We start from the raw sequence: 22,702 nt of genomic DNA, 5'->3' as shown, positions 1-22,702 counted from the left end.
ACTGTCGGCAGCTGCAGGCGTCCATTGTTACCGGAGAAGATCGCGTGCGGCCTCAACGGCCAAACGTTTTCGACGCTCCGTCGGGAAAGAAACCTGTTGTCGCGCGGAAGTTGTAACACTGTATCGAAGCCGTGTCAGGTGGCCCTGCCTTCCTGTACCAGCGGCCAATACTGTATGGGAATGGCTTGCCGACTGATAAGGCAGATGCTACACCAGGTGGACGTTGCTGAGGAAAGAAGGAAAAAGCAAAACAAATGTAGTATTCATGTAACATGTGTTTCTGGGCTATATGCACCGCTGCTCTGCATCTCAATTAACAACAACGCGGGGTAGCCAACAGGCCTCAGCGTACCCAACCGAGCTGCTTTTCTTTCATCGCCTCTCTCTCGCTCTGAGCAACGCCGCGTGCACTGCACAGAGTGCTGTCCCTGGTGTATTTTCATGATCTCCAAAGCGTGGGAGCAGCCCCGCTCGGGAGTTTTGCTAGGACCATGCAAGTAAGCCTGCGAATGCACACAACTCTAAAGCAAAAAGGGGAGATTAGATAGATAGATAGATAGATAGATAGATAGATAGATAGATAGATAGATAGATAGATAGATAGATAGATAGATAGATAGATAGATAGATAGATAGATAGATAGATAGATAGATAGATAGATAGATAGATAGATAGATAGATAGATAGATAGATAGATAGATAGATAGATAGATAGATAGATAGATAGATAGATAGATAGATAGATAGATAGATAGATAGATAGATAGATAGATAGATAGATAGATAGATAGATACAGACAGACAGACAAGAAACTTTAATTGGTCCTAAGGGACTACGTTGTCGTAGTCGCGGGCCGCACCCGCGCCGGGGGCGGAAGACCGTGATCTTCAGCCCTGGCGCAGGCCCTTTGGACAGCCCGAAGTTGGACTTGAAGGTTGTCGCTCTTGACGGCTTCATCCCAATCTTCTTGCCTGTTGAAAGGCGAGTGGCGCAACACAGAACAGTCCCACAGCATGTGGTTCAAAGTGGATCGTGCCTCGCCGCAGTCTGGGCAGCGGGGATCCACACCCGGAGTGTAGTGGCTCAGCCTTGAGCGAGACGGAAAGGAGCCCGTCTGCAGCATTCTCAGCACCGAGGCCTGGGGTCTGCCTAGCTTCGGGTGAGGAGCCGGAAACTGCCTGCGTCCCAGCTGGTAGTGAGCAGTTATCTCGTGGAAAGTTAACAGCGGGTCCGTGGTTCGGTCGATCCCCTGCGAAGCCGGGCCCCTCGGACCGGCGCGGTTGATGAGACCTCGCGCCTGGTCGTGGGCCAGCTCATTCGGGTTGATGGAGCCGGGGGAGACGTTCCGGCCCATGTGAGCCGGGAACCAAGTGATGACATGACGGGCCGTGCCTGTCTTGCGGGTCCTCAGCACTGCCGCAGCCTCGGCCGAGACAGAGCCGGCGAGAAAGGCCATCGCCGCCGACCTGGAGTCCGTGAAGATATGCGTGCGCCCGGGTTCGCACAGAGCCAGCGCCACTGCGACTTGCTCTGCGACGGACGCCGTCGAGCGTTGTATAGACGCCGCATTCAGGATCTTGCCCTGGGGGTCAACCACCGTGGCCACGTACGAGTTTGATCCGGCATACCGCGCCGCGTCGACAAAGGACGCGAGCTCTGGGGTTTGCAGGGCAGTCTTGATGAGTGCTCGGGCTCTGGCTGCGCGCCGGGCATCGTTGTGTTGTGGATGGACATTCCTCGGGAAGGGGGAGACTCGAAAGGTTTCCCTTTCACTCTGGCAAAGCGGGACGGCGAACGACTCCTCGGCCATGGCTGCCAGACCCGCCATCTCGAGTATTCGGCGGCCGGCCTTGGTGGTAGAGAGGCGAACGATCTGTGCCGTTTTCTGCGCTTCGACGACTTCGCTCAGGGTGTTGTGGACCCCGAGTTGCATCAACTTCTCCGTGCTGGTCGTCATGGGGATGCCGAGGACTCGTTTAATGCTCTTCCTCATGAGTGCGTCGATCTTGTTCTCCTCCGACCGCGACCAGCTTAGCGCAGAAGCCACGTAGTTGATATGGCTCATGAGGAAGGCGTGGTAGATTCTTAGGAGGTTGGCTTCGCTGATGCCCCCCTTCCTGCTCGTCACTCGCGAAACGAGTCTGAGCATGTTCTCCGTCTTCGTGCTCAGGCGCGCGATCGTTTGCGCGTTGCTGCCCTTTGCATTGAGGACCAGTCCCAGCACCCTGAGAGAATCCACCCTCTGGATGCGCTGACCCGTCTTCGTTCTGAGTTCGATCGGTACTTGGTCCAGCGTCGTGTCGAACTTACGGCCTTTTCTGTCGGGCCGATACAGCAAGAGTTCCGACTTGGTCGGCGAGAGGACCAGTCCCGTGCCCTCGAGGAATTCTTCCGTGACGTGCAAGGCCTCTTGCAGGGCCCGCTCCACCGCTGCGTCCGACCCACCGCCGCACCAGACGGTGATGTCGTCCGCGTAGAGAGCGTGATTGAGATTGGCGGCCCCGATTCGGTCGAGTCGGACTGATAGGTCTCTCATGGCGATGTTGAAGAGCAGTGGAGATAACACCGCACCCTGCGGCGTGCCGCAGGCTCCCAGCGCGTATCCGTCCGACTTGTTCCGGCCCAGCTTGATCGTGGCCTTGCGATCTCTTAGGAAAGAGCTCACGTACGCGTGAAAGCGTTCGCCAAGGTTCAGGCTCGTCACAGAGTCAAGGAGGTGCTTGTGTTTGACCGTGTCGAAGGCCTTGGCGATGTCCAGCGCCAAGATGCCTCGGACATCTCTCGTGACCACGTCGACTATCTGCCTCTTGATCAGCAGCATGACCTCTTGAGTGGACAGCGAGGGTCTGAAGCCGACCATATTCGGCGGGAGGAGGTGTCGTTCCTCGACATGTCTCGATATTCTGTTGTGGATGACATGCTCCGCCACCTTGCCCACGCAAGACGTGAGCGAAATGGGTCGCAGACTGTCTATGGCTGGTGTCTTGCCCGGCTTCGGAATTAGGATCACCGTGGCTTCCTTCCAGGCATCCGGTACGATGCCAGCCTCCCAGACATCGTTGATTTCTTTAGTGAGCAGTTCGATCGAGCCGTCGTCCAGATTTCGAAGGAGTCTGTTCGAGATTCCATCCGGCCCGGGCGCCGATCTTCCGTTGAGGCCTTGAAGGGCCGCTCTGACCTCCGAGACGGAGAAGGGGGAGTCGAGCTCCTCGTCCACCTTGCCGCCATAGGCCGGGTAATCTTCTGGTCCGGACTGTCCGATGGGGAGGTAGCGACGTGCGACTTCGTCCATCACTTCGTTCTTAGATGCGCCTTCGCTATTCAGCTTGTGGACCAGCCTATCGATGGCGAGAGTGTGGTTTCTCTTGGACTGCGTGTCGTCCAATAACTGCTTGAGGAGGTTCCACTTGCCTCCCGCACGCATCTGGCCGTCGACCGACGCGCAAACTTCGTTCCATTGCTGCTGGCCGAGCTCTTTGCAGTGCGATTCGATATCGCGGTTGAGGGCCGCGATCCTCCTCCGAAGGTTGCGATTCAGCTTCTGCGTCTTCCATCTAGCCGTGAGGGAATTCTTGGCTTCGAGCAGGTGCGCCAATCGAGCGTCCATGCGGTCGACCTTGAGGTCCGTTTCAACGGTCCTGGTGACCGCAGCTACGTCCTTCTTGAGCTGTGCTACGAGGTCCGCAAACGACTCGTATTTCTCGTGGTCGTCCTTCCTTCTCTTTCGGAAGGCGTCCCAGTCGACTATTTCGAAAGCCCTCTGCGGGGCCGCGCTGACCGGTAGGGAGATTTCCACGATGTAGTGGTCACTGCCCAGGTTCTCTTGTAAGTTGTGCCACTCCGCTCCCGGCGCGTTCTTGACGAAGGCCAGGTCAGGGGTGGTGTCTCTCGAGACCGAGTTTCCCATGCGCGTGGGGTAATGGGGGTCGGTTATCAGTTCCAGGGAGCTGTCAGTCGCTGCCTGCAGGAGTCTGCAGCCTTTGGGAATGCTTCTCACATAGCCCCAGGCTTCGTGCGGCGCGTTGAAATCTCCAGCCATAACAAGCGGCGTCTCCCTCGCCTTGGACGATGCCTTGGTTGTTAGGCTGTAGAAGGTCTGCCGGTTGTCCCTAGGAGAGCAGTACACATTGGTAACGTAGACGCTGTTCTTCAGCCAACTGTTGGGTATGATCTCGACAAGCAACGCTTCCAGTTTGGTGTTGCCAAGACGGAGATCGTGCTCCTGGAAGGCGCACTTCTTTGCAATAAGTATAGCGATGCCGAGCCCGTTCTCCGCTAACGAGGAGACAGCTCGGTATCCCTGGAGGGAAATAGTTTCCATTCCTGTTTCCTGTAGCAAAATGACGTGGGGCCTCTCTTGCGGCTCCCGGGCCTTGATGAACTGCACCAGTTGAGGCCTGCGCCTCCGGAAGCTGGCGCAGTTCCACTGCCACACGATGAGTTTACTATCCGGTCTGGCCATGGTTGGGCATGTTGGACCGGAGGTGGGCTGGGGTGCCATCTTGCTCGTCAGCCCACGACTGCTGACTGTCCTGTAGCATTTCACTGGACACCGCCTCCGGCCTGGCGGCTTCGCCGTAGTGTAGGTCACATCGCTTGGCAAGCTCGTTCTCAAGCAGTTGCACTCTGAGTAGAAGGGTCTGGTTACTCTGTACCAGCTCGGCAAAGGATTTTTGCATGCGGTCCAAGGACCTCTGCATGGCAGCCTCCGCCATGCTCACATCCTCAACCGTACCCTGGGAGGAAGTGGCTCTGCGCTTGACCGCCCTTGCTGTGGCCCCTTCTTCCGTAGACGTTTGTCTTGCCGCGGCCGCTTGGACGGCGCTGGCGTTTCGGAAGGCCTCAAAATCGGCCTTCATTCTCTGAATTTCCTCCTTGAGACTGGCGTTTTCGCTCATCAACTGCGCGATCCTGGGATCGTGCGCCCGCTCGCTCTCCTGTGCGGCGGCGTGTTGCGTCCGGCCCGTCTGATTTGTCTGTTTCACTTTGTCGGCCCAGGTGGGACCTCCTGCGATGCGCACCTTGGACTTGGAGCGGCCCCTAGATTGAGAGCGCCCTCGTTGCACGGAGCGCCCACGTGAGCGGGAGCGCGTTCTAGAGCGGGAAAGACTGCGCGAGCGGGAACGCCCCCTCGAAGAACTCCTCTTCCGTAGCGCTGACGTCAGTGCCTGGCTCACCTCACGTGCCGCGTTGGCGCCCTTCTTGGCGTCGCCAGTTTTCTTACGCCGGCGCCTTCGGCGTCTCTGCCTGACGACATACGGCGTTTGGAAGCGTTGCTCGCACTTACGATCAGCTGTTGGGTGAGGGCCTCCGCATATGCCGCATTTCGCCTCACACTGGTGGTCTTCAGTGGGGGACGCGGCTCCGCATCCCCTGCACTTCTTCACACTCGGGGTCGGACATACATCGGCCCTGTGGCCCAGTTCCCCACAACCGTAGCACACATCAACTTGCCTTCTGTATAGTGAGCAGGGCAGCATGCCCGCTCCACACATGACAAAGTTCGGCACCCTCAGTCCGTCGAATAGGACGATAACCGTGGTGGTGGTCTTGATGCGACGCACCTCCAACGCGGTGGGGTTCCGCTGGTGTACGATCATTGCGCGGAGCTGAGCGTCGTTGAACTCGATGTCGACTCCCCTCACAACACCCTTGCATGTATTGTCCGAGGCGGCCATGTACGCGGCCACTTCAAAGACCCCTTCGCGCAGGTGGATCTGTCGAACCATCGCGTAAGCACGCGCATTCCTTTCTTCTGGTGTTGAGACGACGTAGATGTTTTGCACATTATTTGGGCAGACGATGTCTTCGCCAACCTCGTCGGGTGAAAGCGCCGCCGCCATAGCCAGCGCTTGTGCCACCCTAATAGTGCTGATCTTCTTCACGTCGAGGCCACCCCTTGGCCTAACGATGACTCGAATATGGTCCCGTGGCAGTCTCGGGAGCCTTGAGGCTGCGGCCAGCTTCTTCAGCGCGTTCCGCGGGGCTGCCGTGCGGCGGCCGCCCCTGCCGCCTCCCTGCTTTACCGGGCTCGGCGTCGACTTGGAAGTTTCTTGCCTAGCCTTCTTAGTCTTGCCCATTGCCGTGGTCCAGCCGGGGCACCTTGCTTCTTCGGGGGTGATTTCTACCCCCTCCACCATCTCGACTTCGGGCATGATGCCCCACCAGCCGGAGTTAGGCCAAGGCCTAGCCCGTACTCCTCACCAGCGTTAACCCGTTAGGGTTAGAACCGCCCGGCGTCGCGAAAAGTTCAAGGTCGTTTAAATGTTCGAGAAAAGCACCTACCGATATAAATCCGGTATCGGCTTGATCCCCGCCACAAACTGCGTCGAATGATGCACAATGTTCGAGCGTTTTCGCGGACTGTACCACCGAAAACATTTGAGGAAACGGGAGCCGATGTTTGCGCGTCCGCACTTCTCGGCGCCCCCTGGCGATCTTTTCTGAAGAGATAGATAGATAGATAGATAGATAGATAGATATCACAAAACATAAAGCTAAGGTATTCTGATGGCAAGAGTGAGCAGGGTTCTTCAACGCTATTGAAAGATCCTGGAATGAGCAAGCATAAATTCTGCAGGCCCTTGAGGCTGTGAAGAAGCTGATGTTTGAGAATGTCGCGCGCAATGTATTGCTGTAGGACACGCCGGTGAAGAGTGTTTGAAAGGACCTCTTGGTTGAAATCAAACGAAGCATGTTTAACGGTTCGTTATCGATATGGAAGCTACATTGTTGCGGGAACAAAATGTGGTCTTGATAAACGTTTAATGACCGTATCACACGTGTACATTCGACAGCCATTGAAGTATATCGCCGTTGTGCTCGTCGGCTTGTCAGGGAAGCTGGAAAGTTGCGGTTCCTCAGCAGTGGGTTAGTTGCCGCTGGGGCAACTAAACTGCTATCTCGCATTTGATGATCACTGATGATCAAAATAAAACCGTCTTGATAATCTTATTTGCCATAGCGTTCGATACATCCATTGAAAGTGAACATGTGTCACGGCGATAACAAAATGAAGTGTCTTATAGGTTGGCTATGGAAAATTTTGGTGGCTTCTCTCGCGATTGACACGTTCGATAAGTATATAAAAGATGTAACATAACCAACCTTGTTACTGTCTTCTTTCTAATCGCAGAGCATCACCGTGCCGGTCAGAATCATCGTGACGGATGCCAACGACAATGCTCCGGAATTCCAAGGCACTCCTTACTTCCTCAACATCAGTGAGGTACGTACAATAACAAGCGTTCTCCGGTGCATGGTCCATTTCAATGCCGTTTCCGTGACTGGCACTAGGGGTCGTCGTGCAATAAGGACCGTCAACTTTTGGTCCGCACGACACACGCCTTTCTTGTATTTTGCGAGCAAGAACTCGCGTAACCTCAGAAATGATCCTCATAATGATACTAAATCCTGCATGAGACTGCGTCGTATCACAAATATTATCTTCAGGCCAGTAATATCTGCCGTCGTGGCACGCCCTCTTCGCGACAGAAAGTCCCTGTCACACTTAGAGACCTTTTCGGCCTGGCATATAAACCAAAATATTTCTAGTAAGCTTTTTTTTTTTCTGTCATCATATTCATTTCAGTGGCTGTGCTAGGGGGCGAATAAATTTGTTCCGAGGCCCAGGGTTTATTATGGCTTCTATGTGTTCGGATTTGGCAGCTTCGCTTCGGGCGCAATCGAAGAAAGAAAGCAAGGCGCGGTTACGAATATTGCCGAGCTTCTGTGTCTCGGTATGCGCTTTACAGTAACGCGAAACCACTGCTTCCTATACGGAAAACTCGCTCTAAGCTTTATTGGCCCGCGTCGTATCACCATATCTCTTGTGGGTGGCCTACTTGGGGGACATAGTTATTCTTGTCGGCTGTATAACCGTCGGGTAAATTATGACGGCCGGCCGCGCGCGTACTGGATAAGCCAGCCAGCTTGCACAATTTCTTACCAACGCCCTGTCACCGGGGCGTACCTGCCCATGCGCCACCGGCAACACAAGACACCCGTTGTGCATAGTGGACGTCGTCGGTGCTGCGAGCGTCGCGCGCACAGCTGGCATCGTTAAGGTATTTATTTGCTTATTGCGCCACGCAGCAGCCAGGAGCTCATTCTGGTGCCGGGGCACTCTTTCCGCATGCGTAAGTGAGCGCCGAAGTTTCGTCGAACGCGCTCGCAAATTGGCGAAAGCGTGGCCTTCCCTAAGCGCATGCGCGGAACATGAGAACGCCACAAGCAGCGTGGTGGCGCGCTGAGTAACGCCCCTTTGTTGGCGCTGCGCATTGATCACAAGGCACAGACATGCGAACTCAGGAAAGCTGCGGCCCGTATCGCACCTTTTTCGTGATTGTCCAGCCTGCTCGTGCTGCCCCAATGCCGGCCAGCTTGAAAGGAACGCTACGGGTGTGCAGGCGTATACACCTGGCACAATGGAAGGCGTACACCGAACGTGGCGTGGTCGCGTGCGTAATTGTTTTACCGTAGTTGGGTTGCTTGTCCTTGCCAGCGAGCTGCCGCCGATTGGCACTCTTTATTGGCTGTTCCTGTCTCCAGCATTGTCTCCTTGGCCCGTTGCCGAGCGCACTGCGTGCGGAAACTTCTCTCGGCAACGAGAGAAAAAAAAAATACCGTCGCGCGGAGAGGCGCGTGCTTTCAGCCGTGTCCTCGAGTTACACGAAATGTGCTGCGTGCCGAGATCCGGCTGTCAGTGGAGCGCGAGATCTTGAGAAGGCCTTCCGCGAGCTTCGCACGCTCTGAGATAGTCGTGTCGCTTCCGCTTCGAGCTGGTGACGCTACATATATATGGGGCACGTAGTCGTTGACGGCACGTTACGTTTTGGAAACTTCGTTTCCATCTGCTTTGACCGCGCATGCATACCTCTTAGTATTGCGTGCAGATCGGATCAGCGTGCCGTGAGCACTTGAGCGGCCGAAGCGAAACCACAAACAGTTACCGTTGGGGAGAAGTCCCAAAAGCAATGTGTATCACTTCGCGGTTCACGCACCCGCTATAGTCGTCGCTGCTGTGTGATCGAGAGAAGCCTAGCGCTGGCGTCGCGCAACGCCTCAGAATGCAAAGCACCAACGATCAGGGGGACGTGGCTATGGAGAAAGAGAAGAAAAGAAAGCATTTCATTTATCAAATGAAAATATTCTAAAGCCCCCAATCCAAGGCATCGCAGGCGTTATTCCTCAATGCTGCTCTGATGCATGGATTGAATCGCTCACCCTTGGGATAGAGCGAATAAAATCGTGCGGGAATCGGTTGTCGTGGAAGTGGCGATGGTGGGAATTCCCCATGATAGAATGCTGCTGGGTTGTTGTATCTCCCGCGCCGCTGGCAAGGTGTTTTCGATCAACAGTCCTCCGAGCAGATGTACCGCTCTCGTTATATCGTCGTTGTGTGCGTGTTCGTCCTATTCATGCGCCTTGCTAGCTGGGGCGTAGCTGCAAAAACGTTTTGCTGTTCTGTATAGAGCACTAGACTTGGTGGGCATTGCGCAGCATCATCTGGATTTTGCCTAAGGATGCTAAGAGCCAGGCGTGCCACTGACGAGCTGATTAGCCCTTTCATTTTACTGCCAACCCGTGCAGCCTGGCACCCGGATAACTGGCACCCGGAAGGTGCACTTAGTGGTGAAGCGGGTAATTAACAAATGTGGCGTCTCATCCTTCTTTGAGGTGTGTGTGGCCAAACGCAATCTTAGTTCATTCTCATCACTCGTAGCACTCGCTCGTTGAATCTTACCACAGCGTAGACACGTCACAGCTCGACACAGCCGCAAAAGGGCTAAATGTGTACCGTTGACGAATTAGTATACCATGCTGGCGCTGAAACGTGGAGGTTTTTTGTGGAAGCGGCATCGTTCTGCACGCGAGCGGTTCCCCGCCGGGAATGGCGCGCAGAGTATACTCTCTGCGCGCCATTCTGGCCGAATGGCCGTTTTCGCACCAAGCGACTCGCATTGCCTATAGGCGAGTCACTTGGTGCGAAAACGGCCATTCGTTATAGGTCGCCTCACAACACTACAAGAAGCTTGCACACCCGTGTAAATACTGTTATTTCTGATGACAAAGACTGTTTCGGAGGCTTCCGATTGACTTAGGGTCAGTGAGTATCTGGCCACTTTCGTCTCGTCAAATTTGACGATTTGAGGTCTTCTACTGCACTTAGCACAACGAAAAAGGCGTCAAAATGAAGCTTGTGAAGAAAAAGATGGCACCAAGTTAGCGAGAGCTATGTGCGGAGCAGTACTAATGCGGAATTAGCTCAATAAAGACGAAATGAAACCCAGATGCGCTGGTTCGAACGGTGCGCACCTAAAAGTGCCTTTTTTGATTCCACTGCGGGTAGCGCTAGGGAATTCTGGGTGGGTTGCCTTGAATTTCCTACCCTTATTGCATATCATTTCCAAAACACTTCACGTTTGGTCCTTGCAAACAGTGTTTATCCAAGTGAAACTGCTAAAGGCGTGTCTTCTGGGTTAGTATTAAGTCTGACGGCGGCTTTACATGCCTGCTAAGCCCAAGTGCACGTGGCTGTCGGTAAACATCTTACCCATACAACATTATCGACAACGTTAGACGGCATTCAGCCAATTCTTCTCAATAAGTTTTAGTAAAATTGGTACTGCTACTTTTCCGAATGTTTCCGCGCCTTTTCGTTGCGACCGGCCCACGCACCGGGCTTTGCGTTGACAGGGAGAGAAAACAGAAGAAGTGTTAGAGGCTGTAATTCTGAAGTTCTAATTTCCGCTTGCATTGTAGACTACGCAGGGGTCGCTTGCTTTCGAGACGGCAGTTGTCGCGGCGTATGAGCGAGACCGCACCTGCGGGGAAAGCGAGGAGGGCGCTCGCGCGTATAGGACTCGCACTCTTCGCCATTTCGGATAATGGAGCCACGCTCGGCTGCCGAGGTACATACGTGGCGTTTTCGCTAAGCACGCGGTTCAGGTCAGCCACTCGCGCGCGCGCTAGCTTTTCACCCGAAAAAAAAGAGGCGACCCGGTGGCAGTCACGTGACGAGGACGGTGTACTGCGAGTGCTTTCCGACAAAACACGGAAGCCGTCCTGCGCATCGCCTTCTTCTCCCTTCTCGGACACATACAAAAGAGCTTTCTTCTGCGTCGAACCGCTAAAGGGAATGGAGCACTTTCCTTCATGGTAGCGAGGAAGCGTTGAAGAACAAGAAGAAGAAGCGGTACTTGCGTTTCGCTAGAGATGCCTTGCATAGCCAGGAAGTGCAGCGAAAGGACGCAGGCACCGTACGCAGACGAAAAGACCAGAAGGGTCATCCTCTTGGCGCGTAGACGCTCAAGAGACGGCGCTGTGTTTTTTTTTTTTCTGTTGTTCTATGACGTTTCCTTGCACTTTTTTTCTTCTTTCTTTTCACTTTGCAGAGTACTGCGCCCGGCACGACAGTCATGCAAGGCATCCGAGCCGTGGACAAAGACCAGCCTGGTCCCTTCAGCACGGTCGAGTACTACGTCGATGACGGACCACACTCGGTACATGGCGCGCTTGCTGTTCTCTCACCGTGTTCTCTCTCTTCTTCGACATTATTTGTGTTTATTTGTGTACGCAACCTCTCCCGTTCGCTTGTTTGTTTCCAGTTATTATTGATGTTGTTTTGAACGTATTTTTCTGATGCACATTATATAGTTTGTACATATGTGTGTTGTCAAGGTTGGCACGCGTTGTCAAAGTTGTCAAGGTTAATCACTAGGTTCTCCACTATTGCCTTTGTAATATAGCCCGTGAGTTGCTTTGGGAGACTAAACATCGTAATTTTTTTCCAATTTGTCCAACACTTTCGGGCGGTGCTGTCTGCAGCGGGTCTGTACCATTGTCGAGAGTCTCCTAAATGTGAGCTGACTTTCAAGCAAGCGCTGCCAGCCGGCTGCTTGTTTCAGAAAGAAGACTTGCCCTTGTCATTACGTCTTCACCATAATTGAGCTGCACATTCTTTTGAAGTTTGCAGACTGCCACGACGAAGCGTGCCACAGTGGCGCCATTTCCGTGACACTGCTTTAGACTTCTCTACACATACCTTTCCACCAAAGTACGATGAACAAAGAACTCGAGAATGGCGAAGTACTCGTGACATTGTGCCCTGTTTACAAGCTTTCCAATACTTGCACGCGCAGCACCTGCTGGCGTTCGAGAACCGGCTGGAGGGTTCGCTGGTGCTCCAGGACAAGCTTGACCACGAGACGCTGCCAAAGTTTACCGTCACCCTCAGGGCGCAGGTAAGCCACCGCACGTTATGCTGCTCTTCGTGCTGGACTCCACAGACTCACACGAATAGGAAACAGAATCTGCCCGCGCGTGAAAGAAGGTTACAGAAGCCAAAGAACGGTGTAAGCGTATCTCTATAGGCTTTCTTTGCTCGCTGGCTGACAAACATTCCTTCAGAATGAGGAGGAAAGAATAAATCGAAGCCAGAAGGTGACAGAGCAGATATAGATGATGCAGTTTGAAGGGAAGGTTTCTTCCTTCAGACGTAAAAAATAAAATAAAATATGTTATGTATCGTTCGTTTCTCGAATTAATTATTGTAGCCTAGTCTGACTAATAACAACTAAATAAAACATACAAAAAAGTTCGTATAATGAAAAGAAGTTATAATTTCATTATTATTATGTTGCTATTATGTTATTATGTTGCCAGCCTTGAGTATTATGAATCTGCTCTAAACGCTTTTCAAAAATTTAGCATAATCAACATAAAAAATTTATGACTACCTTGTTGTGCCGTCTTTTTAATATTCAACCCAAATTTTAGGCAGTTTTTAGAGAGAACCGTTGCCTTACATGAACATAGGCCTCTTATAGATACACGTGGCGTGGACGTGTGGTGTATATAACGTTTTAGTACAAACTATCAATGACAAATGCTAGAGCATAATCTTCATTCAATATTAAATAAATACAAACAAACACAGTACATCTCGAAACCTTCAATTGCGAGTGGTTTTTGTGAAAATGCTGTGATAGTTTTTTGGTGCGTGTTGCTTATATATGTATCTGTTTCTTGAGATTCGGCTGCATATGGTCCTTACTTTATTTCATTATTGTTTACTGATGCTTACTCTGATAGCAGCACATCTGCATTAATATATAGGCTTCTGTTTGCATTTTCTTCTTGCTTGGTTGCTGTGCCTTCCTTGTAACGGATATACCTGGACCTTTGTCAAGCTGTCTGTCTCTACAGCGTTTAGCCCAGATAGCTATCTAGTGCTATCTGGTGCATAAAATAAATGAATGAATGAATGAATGAATGAATGAATGAATGAATGAATGAATGAATGAATGAATGAATGAATGAATGAATGAATGAATCTGCATCGTTCAAGGCTCCGACGGATTCATGGCTTTGGAGCCGTACTACAAAGGTAGAGCTTCAGTTATAGGAAAGAACGATTGAGGACCCTGAATAATTCTGTCTCCATGCCAAGTCCTTTATGTACCTACTGCTGGGAGCTCTAAGCAGCTGTGAGAAATTTCCTCTATCAGAGTGGTAAGCTCTATTGCAGGTAGAATTGGTGCATGTGCGCTGACCGTGGTTTACAGCACAAAACAAAGGACCCAGCATTTCAGATCAAATCATATTACTGCTAATCATGACATTACCCTTTAAATAATGTTGATTTTATATTCTCTTTTCGCGAACCCTTCTAATGGTCCATTTCATTACTACCCTTAAGGACGGCCATGTATGTCTCTCTGCATCAAGTGTGTTGCAGAAACAGGTTGTTCATACGACGGAGTGCAGAAAGCTATGAATTTGGCAAAGTGTGCCAAACATAAATACCGAGACGCGCGCCTGTGGCCCGATGCCGATCGCTTTCTCTCGTGCAGGACCAGGGCAACCCCCCGCAGAGCTCGCACACAACCCTGGTGGTGGTGGTGCACGACGCTGACGACCAGAACCCCAGGTTCTTGGCCGAGAGGTACTTCGTCCAGCTGCACGACAACATCCGCGTGGTGAGGCTCCTTCTTATCCTGAAAGTCGAGCCTCGCGAAAGCTGTGCTTGCACGCAGTGCGCTGTGAACGAAAAAAAGAAATGATTCTTGGACTTTTCCCAGCGCGACGAAGAGAGAAGTGAGAGTACACGGTTACTTGATTTCCGCGATACCAGCAGACGCTTAATTTTGACAGTAAGGAAAGGAGACGCCACCTTGTGCGTCACATATGAGTGCGATACGACCAGAATGCTGCAGAAAAGCGTGCGTGCCGTTAACGGGGGGCTCTTTCGAGATCTTTGGGTGTGAAGAGCTTCGTCATTTGTGCTAAGTGTGACTAGTGTGCAAAACAGCCTAAGGTCCGTATACGAGAAGTTTCAAGGTGGCGCCATTGTTTTACCCTAGCCGCCAGCCTCCACATCCCCGCGCCCTCCCGCCATAGCCCGCGATTGGCGTAATGTGGTCACGTGGCATTTCGACCGGTTAGCAGTGGTGCCTATATTTCCTAGAAAAGGTTCCCAATCAAGGTTTACGCCAACATACGCACGAAGGGGAATTTACTGCGTGGAATACAGTTTCTAAAACGAGTATTAATCATTAATGTAGTACGATACAAACTAAAAGCTTTTTTTTTTTTCACGTGTTTTAAGAGGTTTGGAACCTTCAGGGGGCGCTATTGGCGCGGCATGTAAGTGAATGATTAGAGGATGGTAGCAGGAAAGGGAGAGTGGGCGCTTCTTTGTAACTTATCTAGGGACCTCAACTAACTATATTGCTGAAATCTCTCGAGATGGCGTAAAAGAGCGCAAAACAGTTCCTTTGTTGTTACATGCAACTGTATTGATAAACAACATGCGTGCTTCCCGTCTATAGCGGCATATCGCAGCGCATTAACATCCGGTGAGAACATCAATTTCTATTGCTTCCATTCTTTCAATTTCGTGGGCATAGTGGCAAATATAGAAAGACATATCTGTAATCCGAAGAACAGTATACGATGAATCAACGACGTCGAGGTAGGGATGTTACATTGCAGTAGTACAAGAATTCGGGCCCTATAACATAAAACTATTCCAATATGTTTTTATTCCAATCTCCTGACGTCAAACTTGCGTAACCGCCGACGCAAGCATCGGGCGGTCGCCAGCAGGGTTGTCTGAACAGACCAATCAAACGATCTACTCGTTCATAGGAGGTCACTTTTGTTTGCTTGACAAACGAATAACATTGTCTACACTAGCTGGTTGTCTTATCTAATTGGCTCACAAGAGGCGAGAAGCACACTCAAGTGAAGAGGGATTCGATGGGGCTGAGCCACTGCACTGAAAATCGATAACCGGATAAAGAAGGTGGTGCCGGCGTCTGAGATTGGTCCGCTTTCTTTTGCTTAGCTTGCGGTGGCTGGTCGGATTTTGCAGTGGCATGCAACGGAAGCTTAAGATTGACGCTAAAACGGACCCTCAGCAAAGAAGAGTTGGCAGAACTAGGTCGTAAACGTGCCGAAAGTGCTCGAAAACGTTACACCGCCTCGCAAAGAGATTTATTATACACAAACAAACCGATGCTCTCCGGCAGGTGCGACTAGCCAGCGTCTGAGCGATCGGCGGCAGCCATCTTCTATTCCTTTCGGAACGGGGCAGCCTGCGGCTATTCAGAGGAAAATTCAGTTCTCTTCGGCATATTATTGCATCTTTAACGCGTACACGTCATTTTGACGCTGCGAGTTTTTGCGGCTTTGTGACGTTGCGTGACAGGCAGGTGAAGTGGGTGTCGCCCGAAAACTTTTGACAAATAGCCGAGAGCTAATGCTGAAAAGGCGTCGAATCAGAAATAACCTTTTTTTTTTCTTTTGTTCGGTCCAGTCATGCATAATCAGTGTGTACACGTCATATCAAATGGCGAGCTATCGCCGTTTTCGTGACGTCGCGTGACAGACAGGCGAAGTGGGGGTGGTCCACAAAAGCTTTTGACCAATCGCGGAGGGCATGATTGCAGAATTGGAATCGAAAAGTTTGGAATAGTTTTACGTTATAGCGCCCTTCATTGCGCAACGTCTCATGTATCCACATTCCTAGCATTGCAAAAAGCTATGTATCAAAAATGAGCGTAGCAAGAAGCAGAGAGCACCGGCTTCTGAGCAGTCATGGGTCGAGTAAGTAACGAACACCGTGGCTTTCTTTCCCGTTTGAATTTGGCTCTTGCACTTCCCCTTCGCATTACGTCGGATACAGTGCATAAGGCAGCCTTGAAAAGAGATAACCGGCAGCTTGGTCGGCGCAATACGCCGTTTCAGCGAGAGCGTGAACTTTTCGTAACACCCTAAATTGGGCGAGTCCGCATATATCTGGGCAACTATAACCTCCGCGACTACGTCATCGCAGGCGTGTTCGTTGTCTGCCGTGGGAACACAATAGAAAGAAGACGAAGAAAAAAAAAACAATGGGAAGAAGATAGAAGAAAACAAGAACCCTCTGTCGCGTGAGTATAAGTAAGGCCTGCTCGACAGACAAGAAATAGGAGCGGATCCGCCGTCACGACGCGTGCTCTGCCCTCCTGATGTACGCCGCCTTGGCGTGAGGGGCGAAACGCAAACTTTCATTAACGCCACGCCCCTCCTGGTCTGCGATCCGAAGAACAAAGGGCTCTCCCCGACGGCCATGCGCCGCCACGCGTGCGACGACGCTCTTGTTCTCGGATGCCGCGCGCGTTCGTCGCTACGCGACCGTGACGTGACGATGGCGGTGGAGCGGGGATGCCGGCGACGTCAGCCCAGGCTTCAGCGCTCTTGAACCAGGCTGACCTTTGATACGCCTACGGAAGGCTGTGGGCTTCTAGTAATAATAATAATAATAATAATAGTACCACTGATTATTCACTGAAAGCCGTCAGTAAATATCCCACTTGGGCGAGAGAAAAAGCAACAACAACAATAAAAAAGGTGGCCAGCACGCGGCTAATTGACTGTCACACTCTACATCAGATAATGAAAGTATGAGTTGCGCCTTGGACTCTTGATGAGGAAGGTAGAGCTGTAATTTGTGAAACGAAGGAAAATGTACAAAACTTTAAAGCTACGATTACTACGTAACATGACTTGAGCTTATATAGGTTTATCACTAATTAAAATTTTGTTGCATAATTCTAATTACGTGATACCAGTGTCTCGACAGGAAAAGAAGTGGTAATCTAGCGAGTGAGAGAGACGAAAACTTGTTTGTTTCCCACAAGGGTAATGAAATGTTAAAGCAGTACTCGTGAAGCCGTAGCGGCTCCTTCGAAGGCAACAGTCTCTGCGTTACCTTGGAACTTACTCGTGTATGAACTTGCGCATTTTATTTCTACTGCACGTAAGCTTTTCTTTCTGCACATATCACGGCTGCCATTAACCCTGAGTCTTACGGCGGGCGGTACACATGTCTGGAGCTCGTGACTGAATGCATTGTTGCGTATTTAGCACGCTTGTCAATTGATGCCTCAGAAAGACCCCACAACGGATGCCAGCTCTTGCCGTGTAAAATGCCTGTAATATCAAAGCTAAGATACTAGTATAAGTGCTCACAGTACGTTGTTGAAAGCACACCAGGCTTTTATGCTATCAAATATTGGTATAGGCAGCGGCCACATTTTGAGCACTGCGCATGCATGCTATAGCAGCACTGGAGTGTCACGTGGTGGTGACGTTAAGAACACAGTAGCAATACTGTGAAAGGCAAAACTAGATTTTATTGGGCGAACCTGTGCCCACAAAACAGGCTACACTTATAGCACAACGATAGCGGCGAACACTGTCGGCGATCGTCGAAAATCTGATCAGCGGGTCAGGTGCGTCGGCTTTTATACAGCAGTCATCGAATGTTCCAGACTAATCGTTGGGCCCCGCATGCCTTCCACAAAGTTCTACAACATTCGAGTCACGCGATGAAATCAGATAAGACAAGGCTCGGCGACAACAGACAGCGGATAGAAGCATCGATAACTTTCCAGAAACTTCGGATACATGCAGGCGCATCCCGCGCTGTGCGATAAGATTTGTTAGGCGGCGAAACGTGGTCGCCCGATGAATATAAGTACACGTGTCAATACCCCCCTCTTAAAAAGCATCGTCCCGATGCTACAAATATAAGAGAGCGAAACACAAAAGGACGCTTATTAAACATAAGTAACAAAACAACGAAAAGCAATCAAGTCCGAAGGTCAGTTACGCGAAGTCCCAAAGTTCGTCAACGCTGGTGGTACGGCTTGAGTCGCACAACGTGGACAATTTCAGGCCGTGAGCGGCGCCGCTGTGACAGCGAAATGCCGTCTGGCACGACCTCATAGTCCAGTGCGCCCATACGTCGGATGATCTTGTATGGTCCGAAATAGCGACGCAAGAGCTTCTCGCTCAGTCCTCGTCGGCGTATAGGGGTCCAAACCCAAACACGGTCACCGGGCTGGTACTCGACAAAGCGTCGTCGGAGGTTGTAATGTCGGCTGTCGGTCCTCTGCTGGTTCTTGATCCGCAGGCGGGCGAGCTGTCGGGCTTCTTCGGCGCGCTGGAGATAGCTAGCGACGTCAAGATTTTCCTCGTCAGTGACGTGCGGCAGCATTGCGTCGAGCGTCGTCGTCGGATTCCTGCCGTAAACCAGCTTAAACGGCGTGATCTGTGTTGTTTCTTGCACCGCTGTGTTGTAAGCGAATGTTACGTACGGCAGGACAGCATCCCAGGTCTTGTGTTCGACGTCGACGTACATTGCTAGCATGTCGGCGAGGGTCTTGTTCAGGCGCTCCGTGAGACCATTCGTCTGCGGATGGTAGGCAGTCGTCCTCCTGTGACTTGTGTGGCTGTACAGCAGAATGGCTTGGGTGAGCTCTGCTGTAAAAGCCGTTCCTCTGTCGGTGATGAGGATTTCTGGGGCACCATGTCGCAGCAGGATGTTCTCGACGAAAAATTTCGCCACCTCGGCTGCGCTGCCTTTTGGTAGAGCTTTAGTTTCAGCAAAGCGGGTGAGATAGTCCGTTGCCACGACGATCCACTTATTCCCAGATGTTGACGTCGGAAACGGCCCCAACAAATCCATCCCAATCTGCTGGAATGGTCGACGAGGAGGTTCGATCGGCTGTAGTAATCCTGCTGGCCTTGTCGGTGGTGTCTTGCGCCGCTGACAGTCTCGGCATGTCTTGACGTAACGGGCGACGTCGGCGGTGAGGCGCGGCCAGTAATACCTTTCCTGTATCCTCGACAGCGTCCGGGAGAATCCGAGGTGCCCAGCGGTTGGGTCGTCGTGTAAGGCGTGCAGTACTTCTGGACGCAGCGCTGACGGTACAACAAGAAGGTAGCTGGCGCGGACTGGTGAGAAGTTCTTCTTCACGAGCAGGTTGTTTTGTAGCGTGAACGAAGACAATCCGCGCTTAAATGCCCTGGGAACAACGTCGGTGTGCCCTTCCAAATAATCGACGAGGCCTTTAAGTTCCGGGTCCGCTCGTTGTTGTTCGGCGAAGTCTTCCGCGCTTATTATTCCAAGGAAGGCGTCGTCATCCTCGTCATCTTGCGGCGGCGGGTCAATGGGGGCGCGTGATAGGCAATCGGCGTCTGAGTGTTTTCGTCCGGACTTGTATGTTACAGTGATGTCGTATTCTTGTAGTCTGAGGCTCCACCGGGCCAGCCGTCCTGAAGGGTCCTTTAAGTTAGCTAGCCAACACAACGCGTGATGGTCGCTGACGACTTTGAATGGCCTGCCATAGAGGTAAGGGCGGAATTTTGCTGTAGCCCAAATGATGGCGAGGCATTCCTTTTCAGTCGTAGAATAATTGCCTTCCGCTTTTGACAGCGACCGACTAGCATAAGATATCACCCGTTCAAGTCCGTCTTTCCTCTGGACTAGGACGGCACCGAGGCCTAGGCTACTGGCGTCAGTGTGGATTTCAGTATCGGCGTCCTCGTCGAAGTGTGCAAGCACCGGCGGCGACTGCATGCGTCGTTTGAGTTCTTGAAATGCGTCGGCCTGCGGCTTTTCCCACTTGAACTCGACATCACATTTCGTTAGATGTGTTAGCGGCTCCGCGATGCGTGAAAAGTCCTTGACAAAGCGCCTATAGTAGGCACACATGCCAAGGAATCTGCGCACTGCCTTCTTGTCGATTGGCTGCGGGAACTTTGCGATGGCAGCTGTCTTCTGCGGGTCGGGGCGTACTCCAGATTTGCTGATGACGTGGCCTAGGAATAGAAGCTCATCGTAAGCGAAGCGACACTTTTCCGGCTTCAGAGTGAGCCCTGATGACTTGATGGCCTCTAATACTGTCGCAAGCCGCTTGAGGTGATCGTCGAAATTTCCGGCGAAGACGACGACGTCATCCAAGTAAACAAGACAGGTCTGCCACTTCAATCCTGCTAGAACTGTGTCCATCACGCGCTGGAACGTTGCAGGTGCCGAGCACAGTCCAAATGGCATAACCTTGAATTCATAGAGGCCGTCTGGCGTGATGAAGGCGGTCTTTTCGCGATCCCTTTCGTCGACTTCTATTTGCCAGTAGCCAGACTTGAGGTCCATCGATGAGAAGTCTTTAGCATTGCAGAGCCGATCCAATGCGTCGTCTATCCGTGGGAGGGGGTATACGTCTTTCTTCGTGATTTTGTTCAGTCGACGATAATCGACGCAGAAACGTAGGGTTCCGTCCTTTTTCTTCACTAAAACAACTGGAGACGCCCACGGGCTTTTCGACGGCTGGATGATGTCGTCGCGCAGCATTTCGTCGACTTGTTGTCTTATAGCTTCGCGTTCTCGCGTCGAAACTCGGTAAGGGCTCTGGCGTAGTGGTCGAGCGCACTCTTCGGTTATTATGCGATGCTTTGCGACTGGTGTTTGTCGAATCCTCGATGACGTCGAAAAGCAGTCTTTGTACCGTCGAAGCAGACTTCTGAGCTGTTGCTGCTTAATCACGGGGAGACTTGGATTTATGTCGAAGTCTGGCTCGGGAACTACGGTCGTCGGGGTAGATGCAACAGAATCCGAGAGGACAAAGGCATCGCTGGTTTCCTGAATTTCCTCGATGTATGCGATCGTCGTGCCCTTGTTGATGTGCTTGAACTCCTGGCTGAAGTTTGTCAGCAACACTTTCGTGCTTCCTCCGTGCAGTCGAGCGATCCCTCTTGCGACGCAAATTTCACGGTCGAGCAGTAAACGTTGGTCGCCTTCGATGACGCCTTCTACGTCAGCGGGTGTTTCGGTGCCGACCGAAATAACAATGCTGGAGCGAGGCGGGATGCTCACTTGATCTTCGAGCACACTCAAGGCGTGGTGACTACGAGGGCTCTCCGGCGGTATCGCTTGATCTTCCGACAGCGTTATTGACTTCGACTTCAGGTCGATGATTGCGCCGTGTTGGTTCAGGAAGTCCATGCCGAGAATGACGTCTCGTGAACACTGTTGCAGGATAACGAAGGTGGCAGGGTAAGTCCGGTCATGAATGGTAATTCTTGCTGTGCAGATTCCACTCGGCGTGATGAGGTGTCCTCCAGCGGTCCGAATTAACGGGCCTTCCCATGCAGTCTTAACTTTCTTCAATTGGGCTGCGATGGGTCCACTCATGACGGAGTAATCGGCTCCTGTGTCTACTAAGGCGGTAACTGCGTGGCCGTCGAGAAGCACGTCGAGGTCGGTGGTTCTTTGTCTTGCGTTACAGTTAGGCCTCGGCGTCGGATCACGGCTGCGTCGAGTTGACCTGTGGTTGGTACGTGGCGTCGTCAGGTGGTCTTTCGTCGGCGTGTTCTTTCCTGCCAGACTTCGTCGGAACGGCGGTGGGACGTCGTTGTTATGTCGTCGAGGTAGTCTTTTCGGCGTCTTCGTCGGCGGCGGAGGATCTTCGTCAGTTCGACGAACAGCAACCGCACCTCCATCGGTTGCTGCTTTTAGTTTTCCGGATATGGGCTGACGGACCGACCCCGGGCTGGGCCAGTGTATGGTCGGCGCTGTGGCGACAGGTAGCGGCCTGGTGACGGCGAACGGGACGGTCGTCGAGGGCTCCACTGAGTAGCGGCGAGGTAGTCGGCGATGTCACGAGGGCGTTCACCTTCCCGAGGGCGCGGTGCGTCGACGGCGAACCCTCGCAATCCCATGTCGCGGTATGGGCATCGGCGGTACACATGGCCGGCTTCTCCGCAGTGATAGCAGAGCGGGCGGTGGTCGGGGGCTCGCCAAATGTCCGTCTTCCTCGCGTAGGTACGCTGGGCGACGGGTGGGCGTGCTGGCGGTGGTGGCGGCGGACGACGGAATTGCGTCGTTGCAGGGCCCTGGCGTGATCGCGGAGGGGGACCTTGACGGCGTGCGACGGCGGCGTATGTCATCGCTTCTGGCTGGGGCTGCGGTAATTGTGGTTGCAGCTCGGGAACTCCAAGCGATCGGTGCACCTCTTCTTTGACGATGTCGGCGATCGAAGCCACTTGGGGCTGCGACGAAGGCAGGACCTTGCGCAGTTCTTCGCGCACAATGGCCCTGATGGTCTCCTGAAGGTCGCCGGAATCCAGTCCTTGGGTGGCGTACTGCGGCGTGAGCCCCTGGCGGTTATATTGCCGGGTGCGCATCTCCAGAGTTTTCTCGATCGTCGATGCCTCTGCCGAAAACTCAGCTACGGTCTTCGGCGGGTTACGAATAAGTCCTGCGAAAAGTTCTTGCTTGACGCCCCGCATCAGGAAGCGGACTTTTTTCTCTTCTGACATTTCCGGGTCGGCGTGCCGGAAAAGACGGGCCATCTCTTCCGTGA

At 52.3% G+C, this 22,702-nt stretch overlaps 1 protein-coding gene across 1 annotated transcript in view; it reads left to right on the top strand.

Annotated features, from left to right (window-relative positions):
* LOC126540322 (protocadherin-15-like) overlaps positions 1–22,702 on the top strand; it is a 296,148-nt gene that overhangs the window by 246,767 nt on the left and 26,679 nt on the right. The window contains exons 5-8 of the mRNA XM_050187115.3: positions 7,138–7,230; positions 11,399–11,506; positions 12,146–12,247; positions 13,859–13,984. Of these exons, the coding sequence (XP_050043072.1) occupies positions 7,138–7,230; positions 11,399–11,506; positions 12,146–12,247; positions 13,859–13,984 (429 nt within the window). The remainder of the gene's footprint in view (positions 1–7,137; positions 7,231–11,398; positions 11,507–12,145; positions 12,248–13,858; positions 13,985–22,702) is intronic.

This window comes from Dermacentor andersoni, chromosome 2, assembly GCF_023375885.2.
Source record: "Dermacentor andersoni chromosome 2, qqDerAnde1_hic_scaffold, whole genome shotgun sequence".
NCBI classification, from domain to species: domain Eukaryota; kingdom Metazoa; phylum Arthropoda; class Arachnida; order Ixodida; family Ixodidae; genus Dermacentor; species Dermacentor andersoni.
This window is presented reverse-complemented; position numbering and strand designations above follow the sequence as displayed.